At 39.2% G+C, this 9812-nt stretch overlaps 2 protein-coding genes across 11 annotated transcripts in view; one reads left to right on the top strand and one right to left on the bottom strand.

Annotated features, from left to right (window-relative positions):
• The window catches only part of cfap74 (cilia and flagella associated protein 74), a 73958-nt gene extending 66758 nt beyond the window's left edge, over positions 1-7200 (bottom strand). For 6 of the 9 annotated variants that reach the window (XM_046056274.1, XM_046056275.1, XM_046056276.1 and 3 more), the window contains exons 1-9: positions 7068-7200; positions 6524-6622; positions 6264-6345; positions 5778-5930; positions 4887-4985; positions 4677-4781; positions 3529-3702; positions 3070-3180; positions 1384-1486 (exon numbers count right to left, since the gene is read on the bottom strand). In XM_046056274.1, coding sequence (XP_045912230.1) covers positions 1384-1486; positions 3070-3180; positions 3529-3702; positions 4677-4781; positions 4887-4985; positions 5778-5930; positions 6264-6345; positions 6524-6617 — 921 coding nt within the window. In that variant the 5' untranslated portion in view covers positions 6618-6622; positions 7068-7200. Of the gene's footprint in view, positions 1-1383; positions 1487-3069; positions 3181-3412; positions 3703-4676; positions 4782-4886; positions 4986-5777; positions 5931-6263; positions 6346-6523; positions 6623-6724; positions 6784-7067 lie in introns of those variants that run through there. The other 3 variants (XM_046056272.1, XM_046056281.1, XM_046056279.1) reach the window with 3 other exon arrangements.
• A 6-nt stretch (positions 7201-7206) lies between these two features.
• Positions 7207-9812, top strand: part of gabrd (gamma-aminobutyric acid type A receptor subunit delta) — a 26956-nt gene continuing 24350 nt past the window's right edge. For both annotated transcript variants that reach the window (XM_046056283.1, XM_046056282.1), the window contains exon 1: positions 7207-7249. The gene's annotated coding sequence lies outside the window, so the exon portion shown is untranslated. The remainder of the gene's footprint in view (positions 7250-9812) is intronic.

The following is a 9812-nucleotide window of genomic DNA, read 5'->3' as shown; positions in this document are numbered from 1 at the left end:
CCAGACTTAATAAAGCTATATTTCACCGCATGAAGCCTTATGAAGAGCTGATCATTTGAACTAAGAGAGATGATCATTTCAGAATAGTGTCGACAATATCATACACAGTCCAGGGCTGAATTTACCACATTTGAGGATCCAGGAGTAATGACAATAAATGAAAATGTGGTTTCTGCTTCACATCTCTCCTAGCATGTGGTCAGAGTGGATGGAATAAATAAACCCAGTCCTAATGGTATGTGTTTTTTTTGTAGGATGATTTCCTTGTTGTTGCAAGGCAAGGTTCACAAGATCCCAGACATTGCAACTTCAACAAATCATGCTACAACTTCCAAAATTCTTAGGGCCCGTGTCCACCAAAGCGACGGAAGTTTACAGTTGCTTGAATTGAACCAACCATCATTAAGTGGAAGCTCCTGGACCAGCTGGTGGTGCTACCAGCAGTGTCTCCTGTACCCACACGGATCTATGTTTACCTGTCTATATGTCTCTCACCCTCAAACAATGCCAGAACAGGCGCCCTCCGTTTGTATATTTTTTTAAAGCAGATGTTTTTAGCAACAAAAGACACAGACCTGTGAGCTGTGATCACGTTTCCGCTAATTTGACAGTTATTACTTAGCAGCAAACCAGAGATTACAGAGAGCTGGCACAATAATCTTTGATTAGACTGCCAGGACAGCTGATTCAGTGGTTTCCTAGCAACATATAAAAAAACACCAGTGCACTGCTCTTTTCTAAATTAAACCAAAAAAGGCACTGTGCGCCTCACGTTTTCAAACCTGCAAGCGCTTCCTGTCTGATTGGAGCCTAATGCTGTCAAAAATAAACACTTAAAGTTGTCAGGCCGTGGGCAGAGACCGAGCCACCTTTATGCATAGCACTGGGTCTGGAACCAAACTCCTGGAGATGGGCTGGACTCTCTCCTTTTCTACAGTTACCCAGGCTGAGAGGGAGCCGTGCTGACTGTTGTTTGTGCTTATGCACAAAACAGCAGTTAATTAGTCAGTTTTAATAAGTGTTCACAATGTGTTTGTACTACAAGTAGTAACTTCTACTGGTAGTACTTTGCTTGCAATGCATTATGACTCAATTATGACACTAGACGGCAAGCAGGTATAATCAAATAAATAAAATTTGTAAATTCAGTTTTATACATGCATGTAATTATACAGTTACATGTGTTTATTGACATTTTAGCAAAAACCAAATTAGGAAAAGTTTAATCACTATGTCTTTAAAGCTTTATAAGTATACAATGCATCAGTAAATATCGTTTGTGCTTAGGTTGTTCATTTGAATGATCTTTTGTTTCACTACAGATATGATGTGCGTTAAAACAACAACCATGACGCTACAGTCTCAGTATGGGAGGTTTCTTACTTGGGTGGCTGCTATGTTAGATTTCAGTGACTTGACAGCCTGTATCCTCTTTTCCAGTAACTCCCTGTTCTTCTGCTCCTTCTCAGCCTCTTGCTGATGCATCCTGAATGAAACAGCAATAATCACAAAGCATGTGAATGCTCGTATGCAGTACAGAGAGAAAAACACATGTGCCATTACTGCTTTGGAATTGAAACTTCAAGGAAATAAACACTGAGGGTTAATTATCATAACTCAGAGAAATGCTTTTTCTCTATAACCATAACCCTCTGAGCTGTCACATGGTACGTATTACAGAAAAAGTAACATTCACTTTAGTGGTAAATACTAATAGAAATTACAGTTAGGGTCAGGTTCCAGATTGTAAGAACTGAATGGGAAATGGGATTGGTGAAGAAACAGGTTTTCCCCATTAACGCTGATTGCGAGTGTGGCTTTAAGATAACATTTGGCTCTGACGTAGCATTCTCTCCACTGTTATATTAATACATATAAATTCATATTTATTCATCCTCTACCGGTCATTGTATTTAACTGAACGGATACAAATCTTACTAGAACAACACAGATTTTAACACTATGTCCTTTTTTAGGGAAACAAAATGTATGTATGTAATTGCAAGCAGATTAAATAATCAGACAGAGAAGGAACTAAACAAAATAGAAGAGAGTAAATATAAAAACATAGAGAAATCAACATTAGTGTTTAAACCCTATGTGGCTTTCTTCTGTTTAAAGGTCTGTCATTCTCTGAAAAGCTTATAGTTTTGACTGTTACTAGACAATTCATTCTTTCACTACGTGGCGCAGAAAAATACTGTTAATCAAAGGCCATGTTATGAATAATTACATTTTGCTTATTGTAAGTAGGATTATCCACTTAAAGCAGTCTGGTTATTGAAAAATACAAATGCTGCAAGGGAGTTTCTAGTTACCATGTTGTGCTTGATTTCTTTTTACTTTGACTTCCTTAGCCTAACTGTGGCACTCAGTCCCAAGCCTAGTTCCTACTGGAGGTGTAAAAAATAGTGGATTAATTGCAGCCTACTTTCAGCTGCAGATTAATACACATTAATACGTCAGAGGAAAATGAAAGACGTGTGAATACGGTGAATCAAGGAACATGAATCATTTCACCAGTGTGGCTCGTTGATCTGTTCTTAATGGTTTTTGGACAACAATGGCTTTCCAAAAACAGAGGAATAAACTACAGTACACCAGGCTTTGGCTACTCAGGAAATACTTATTAGTAGGATCAGTTCATTGTTCGTTTTGGTCTTTTAATGGAATTCAAATGAGAGTAAAGAAATATATAACATTGCCAGCCTCATCCTTTAAAGTTCGGAGGTGGAACTGTGATGATTACATTGAATTTACAAATCTCTGCTTCAGTTATCAACAAGGACACTAGTCACCGTAGACTAGTACAGACCAGAACAAAACCTACATTTCATGTAGAGAGAGTGTTTTCGATAGTTAGAATTTTGGAGAAATATCTTTCACTTTCAGCTACAACTTTTTTGTTTAAATCTGAACTACTTCAAGCAACTTCTCTGACCTGCTTGTAATAATTTGTCAGTATAAGTGATAATCAATACAATGTGTCAACTCTCCAACGAGTCGTCTGAGATACATCATATTCTCATTCAAGTCTAAGCCCTGTTTATTGGCTTAAAAGATGATTACCTTTTAATGGTCTCTTTCAAGTACTTGGCAGCTATCTTGCGGCTCGCTTGGCCCTCTTCAATTTTCTTCTGACATTCAGCCTCCTCTTTTTTCAGCATGGTTGCCTGTTTACTATTAGAACACAATCACAGAAGTGTACATACAAAGTCTGGATATACAATATTCATAACTGATTCCCCAAATTTAAAAAATCATAGGGGATTGATACTTTGAATAATATAATATACTGCATTTGATCACTTCAGTGCACAAATTAATAATGTATAATATTTTACCATGAGCCTATAGGTGGTATTTCACATATATTAGATGTATATTAGATAAGATTAGATCTTCTACTTACTTGTCTATATAATGAGATCAATGAGATTAATTCTCTATTATGTATGCATAAAAGAGCGGTACTTGTCACACACCAAAAAATGCAGTGTGAATGGAAAATATGGCCGTTTCCCCTACTCCCTGAGATGCTGGATCTTGAGCTGCAGGTTCTGGCTGGCTTTCCTCTCCTGCTGCAGCCTTGTAGCTGCCTTCTGGGCCTTAAGGACCTGGAAGACCCGCTCTTCCTCTTGCACCTCCTCCCGGAGTGATGAGAACTTGCCAAGCTCCACCTCCACCTCACTCAGTTCCAGTCTGAGGAGTAACAATGTAGAATGAGACGGATGTAGATAGAACATGAAGCTAAAGATGCTGACTGGTGGTGTATATTATCTACCAAGTCACTCACTGTAGCAGAGGCTAGAAGCTAGAACTATATGGGGGTTAGAAGCACAATGCAGATTTAATTTTGCTCTCTAGTTCAACTGAATCAATTGGTCTAAGAGGCAAACATTAACAGTAAAGGGTGATTGTTGGGAAAGCCTATTAAACTGCAATAAGACAATTATAAGACACATTTGTCCTTCAGAAAGACTGGCAGTTCAGGCAGGATATCTTAAAGGTTTTAGAAAATATGCAAAAATGCTCCACACCACACCGCGCTGAAATTATAAAGTCCAACATAACAAAGGCAAAGTCTTTTACAACATTTATTACCGTGATGCAGCTGCAGAAAGTCTGACTAGCTAGGTTTTCTGACTGAAAAGAGCACTGTGTTAGAAAAAACACAATTGGCTACATTGCTGTGGGTGTGTTGTTTCAAGTACCGAGATGCTGAAATACAATCCAGGGAGTCTAGTTTGAGAAATAGATCCATGAGTTTGAAACGTTTATCAGGCGCCTTCACACTGCACTGCGGTTTGTAATACTTTTAGACAGGCAGGAACTCTAATTGTAATAATTGTAACCTCTGTTTTGACAATTGCCAGGCAAACTGTAGAAATATGACGTTCATGTTAGAAAGTTATCTACCAGGAATGTGCTTTTAGGAGCATGATTAGCAAATACAGTGCTTTGTTGCCAGATGATGTCAGATTTCACTGTGGTAAAAGTTTAGACAAGTTAAAGTTTTTTGCTGGATTACAATGCTTTTTCCCATGAGCCTTTGTGTTTGCTGTGTCAATGCGGTGGTTCCATTCACATAATTGAGAGGGGCTGAGTTTTTCATGCAGTACTAATGCCTGTCAGAACAAGACCCTACTGTCAAACTATTTTACTCTCAGACTCACTCTTGTTGCTTCAGGTCAGTGTTGATGTGGCCTTCCAGCTCTTCCTCACTCTGCAGCTTTTGACACAGATGCTTATGCTGGACTCGCAAACGAAATACTGCCACACTACAGAATTAAATAAACAATGACACAGGGGTGGGACAAAACAGAAACATAGCATATATGTATATAAAGTACAGACCAGTCACTGTTAATACATTTTGAACCAACCTGTTGTCTGCTGCTTTCTGTCGTTCTATTTCTTTCTCCAAGTTGTCCCTCTGCCCCACCAAACTTTCAATGTTCTGTCGACAGAGTTTTAGCTCTTCTCTGGAAAAAAGAAACAGAGATTTCAGAGACAAGTTCAAGTGTTGACCCAGAGACACATCCCAGATTTAAGCCAATTTAGAAGGAACATTTTCAGGGCTGTTAAAGTGCAATGTGTTCAGAGCATTAGCCTAATGGATATCCTTGTAGCCATTGCAACAAAAGAAAGGTCATTCTGATAGCTAACAAGGTGATCTAATGAAGATATTGAAAAGCTAAGAGTGGACACACACCAAAAGCCTTGATTTGGGAGTAAAGACTGTGATAATGATGTAAAAACTACAGATTGGTTAAAAGACAAGTGTGCTTACGTTCCACTGAACTCGTGTTTGATCAGAGTGCAGTACAGCTCTACAATGACCCTTGATGGTTTGTGCTAAAGGAAAATCACAGCCATTTTTGCTGGGGACTGCATCATAGTTCATCGGGTGCTTAATGGCTCGTGTTGCAGACAAATAAAAAGAGGGAAGAAAAGACATTATGGGAAATGTTCTCTCTTCAGCTGAAATGATTTCCTGCAAATTGCTGAATCAATTGGTCCAGTAATGGTTGGCCCAGTGTGAAGAGGGCAATAGGGGAAAGACCTGGGAAAGTGGAATAACAATGAAAAAAGATCCTTCTAGAAACTGAAAAGATTGAGCAATGTAACAACCTGTGACAAAAAGATGCAGGTGATTTTTTGGCATTCTTACTAAAAAACTTCCATTGCATGCACAGGTTTAGTCTGGAAAAGCACTCAATCTAGGTAAAGGAGCTACTGTGGCTCTAGAGGTCTGTTGGTTGCCAGGTCCAGACCTGGCTTTTATCACGTCATGCTCCTTCTGTCGGTGAAAGCAGTCCAGCTGGTCCAGGTTTCGTCTCAGCTTGAACATCCGTGCTGTCTCGGCATAACTCCTCCTCTTACCACTGTCGGCCACAACCGCAAGGTCACCATCACCGTTGTCCTCTCTTCGGGCAGATGCAAAATGACATTTAGGAAAGGTTGCATGTTTAATGCAAAATCTGACTATGCATTATGTAGATACATAAAATTATACCATTATTAAACCTGATGGTGTTCGTACTAATTTATTTATTAAAAAAACATAATTCATCAATTTTGGAAAACTTGTAGCTGTATTATTTTCTGTTGACTTATCATACTGAAAGTCACATCGAGTCACAGTAACTTCACGTTCTAAATACTGAAAGGGAGGTAACGGGATTAAGGATTAATAAGGAGACATTTGTATTTCAGTGCATTAATATAATACTATTCACAGAGAAGCATGAAACACCCACTCATACAACTCTTCTAACCACTCCAAATCAGGAGAAAGGGGTGGCTCTTCATCTTTTAAGGTCTCCTGGTTTGGATCATCCTCTGAAACAGGCAGTAAATCTTCATTAGTGAGGATATCCCAGTCTCTTAAGTTAAAATAGATACAGCATATGTATATGTGTAATTGTGAATTAATGAGAAAAAGGTATCTTAGTGACTACAAGTAGAGACTACACATTGCATTTTGCAAAAAAAGGCAACAACAGGAGCTGCCACTCACCTTCACTGCCCTCATGAGTGCTGAGCTGGACACCCAGCAGTCCACACCTGTCTGACGCCACATCAAGTGGACTTTCCCTGTCTTCGACATCCATTTCACCTTATTTATGAATAACACAGGCGCATATTATCATACTTAGTTTAGCTTATAGCAGGTTATATCTTTACAATGTCCCCTATAACAGGCTGAAGGCTAACAAACCTCCTCAGTAATCCCGTAATTCAACGTGGTTTTGCTCAGTGATTCGTTGGAAGCCACTTATTTCATGCAGACATAATTTAACGTTAGCGTTAATTCATATTCTTAGTGAAATGCAGAAGATGTTAAGTTGTATTTCTGAGGCGTGTGACATAACCAAAAAGTAAGGCAACATTCAACAACCAAATTTCTGGTTAAAATTTAGTGTGTCGTTTAACGTTACTCGTTTTACGGTGCTAGCTAACGGTAGGTCTGAAGAGATAACGTTAGACAGGTAAGTAACGTTGCACAATTAATGTTGAATTTACGCTGTATCGCATTCATTCAACAAACATTAAGCCGTTACCTCGCTTAGCTAAGTTTTCTTTGTCTTGGCAAGATATATCTTCTCAAAATTACTTCTTCTGACAGTGAAAAAGTTATTCCGCCATGTTTGTTAGTGTTTCCAAGGAGACATGACGCAACGGGCGTTGCCTTGATGCCCCTAGAGAGACGTCAATCAACTGAACTTCCAACAGAGACCACCTGGTAATGAATATATGTCGTTGTGACCCATGAAAACTGTCGAAATTACACAATAAGGCGTTAAAATAAGAGCAAAATGAATACAATATGTCATGTGGCGATAGTGCACTGTGACATAACTTAGTTGCTCCTGGCATAACGTTAGGCCTATAGGCTAACAATTGTAAGTCGCTTTGTGTAAATGTAAATTAATTACATTGCGCACAGCGAATGTCAAAGTAATAAACTTGAATTCCATCTTAAAGTAAGAATCGTGTGTGTGTGTGTGTGTGTGTGTGTGTGTGTGTGTGTGTGTGTGTGTGTAGGCTAAAATGTTGTAGGCTAGGCAGGCAATTTTTATACCCAAATAGAAGTGATCCTTTGTGATATTGTCATGTCTGTTGTCACCTTTCAGTAGCCCTATTTCCTTAACCAACACTGGTTTATTTCTTTTGACTGATATCAGTCAAGCCACACACAGCAGAAAACATCTCAGCTCGTTCAGAAAGAATTATAAATCTGTGAGTTATGCAAAATCTCAAGCTTGCAAGATAGGCTACTGTATGGCCCTATCTGATTTACACTAGAAAACGACATTAAGTTGTAGTTGATCCATATGCACTGGCACAATGGGCTTTTTACTGGAAAGATTCCTTTATTTGACATAATAAAAGCTTTGTATCACCAAGGGAGACTGAATAAATAAGTGTGCATGTGTGTGCAATGTGTGTGATGTAGGATAGAAAGGTTTTGTTAGAGAGATAAAGGCAGAGCAAAATAACTATGAGGGAAACAAAGAATCCAGAATGGATCAACAGGAGGAAAACAGAGTGAGCAGAGAGAGGAATAAAAGAAATGCAATACCAATCAGTGCGTTTTAGCGTGTACTGTACTGTAGCCTGGTATCTTCATATCGAAAGAACATGCAGTGCAAATTCAAGTGGAAGGTCTGGAGGGAGGGAGAGACAGTGGTTTGAATCCACAGCCACTGACTCCAGGCCTGTCTCTGCTCCCCAGGGTGAAGTAGCAGAAACCAGGGCAGGTGCACTGCTGCAATGCACTGAACTACTCTCCCCACAGCACATAAAAGAGGTTACTTTTACTGAGGAGAAAATAAAAGCTTGTCAAGTTTGGCAGAATGGAGACAACATTTCGTGTTTTAAGTTATAAATACTATATTTGATTGTTTAATCACTGCTGAGTGGAGATTAAAGTTGCAAAGGTGAATGCAACTATAGTCATCTGACAATCAACACTTTGAAATGTGAGTTTTTTAACAGAAATCACCTGAGCCCAAGCTGCCGGTGCATAATTTAGATTTGATACATCAAGGGAGAATATGATGAAAATCTTAACATAAATACAGATGACAACACTGACGTATTAGCAAGTTGAAACAGGCGCATATCCATCCACGGCTGAGTAATTGGCATTTAGTTGTTTGCATATGATTACCTCACATACTCTTTAATTTAGTTATGGCTTCTACTCAATGTATCCCCTAAATTATCACTATAGGTATTTGTCAGTGTGGGGATTAGTGCATCAATTCTGATTATTCTTTTTCAAATGTGTTTCTCCCCACACTTGTGCAAGTGAAAGTGCAAGGCTGAACTTTAATGGTCTACTGTATATAATATTGATTTGGTGTGGTATCTATAGTTCTTTTGTAGGCCTGCTGTAAATTGCCAATTTTTAATACGCCTGTAATAGCCTACATGAGTTTATTGTGTCTGTGGTGTTCATTACAGATTTTCTGCATAATGGTTTATGTTCCATTGGTGTATGCTGGCATTTTTATGCCTTTATTCAATGGTTGGAAGAAGAGAGATGTCAGGAAAGGAGGGGAGCGAGAGATTTGGAACGACAGAGCAGTTTATGTTGGGCACCTAAACCCCTTAGGCCGCCAGAGTCCATAGAATATTTTCTTGAATATCACTTTTGTGTCAGTAGTGATCTTCTTGTACTTAGTGATATTTTATTTAATCTTCACGTAGTTTCTAGAGATTAAACCTCCTCAAATTGTGGTCTTCACCCCTGACACGAAAATGTATGATAACCTCTATGCTACAGGACCGTGATATGAGAATCCTTCTGATCTACATGTGCATGAGAACAGACTTACATAACAGTCTGGAATGGGATCAATCTGGATGTGTTGAGCTCACAGAGAAACCTCTGAGCAGAATAGTTCCTCATTTCAAACACACCAGAACTACCCTACAAGCATGCTCCTCTTTTAGATGAACCTTATGGACTTCTGGGTGCCCATAAACCCTCTTCGGGCCCCTCATAATAGCCTCTGGTGTTTGTCCTTTTTTATTTTTAGGTTAAACCACAACTTTTTTTGACTCAATAATTACCTAATGGAGATGATTCACACGTGTCAAACATTACATAATATATCCTACTGAAGTCCTATGTTCGTGACATGCCTTCCTGCCGCCCCCCACCCCCGCCTTCTGTGGCCAGATTGAATCTGACGTTTAGAGGCCAAGCAATGGAGGGATCGACAGATTAGTGACTCTCTCTCTCTCTCTCTTTCACTCTCCTCACCCCCCCCCCTCTCTCTCTCTCTCTCTCTTTC

The sequence above is a fragment of the Micropterus dolomieu genome, linkage group LG08 (assembly GCF_021292245.1).
Source record: "Micropterus dolomieu isolate WLL.071019.BEF.003 ecotype Adirondacks linkage group LG08, ASM2129224v1, whole genome shotgun sequence".
NCBI classification, from domain to species: domain Eukaryota; kingdom Metazoa; phylum Chordata; class Actinopteri; order Centrarchiformes; family Centrarchidae; genus Micropterus; species Micropterus dolomieu.
The sequence above is the reverse complement of the archived record's forward strand: the minus strand, read 5'-3'. Positions and strand labels throughout refer to the sequence as shown.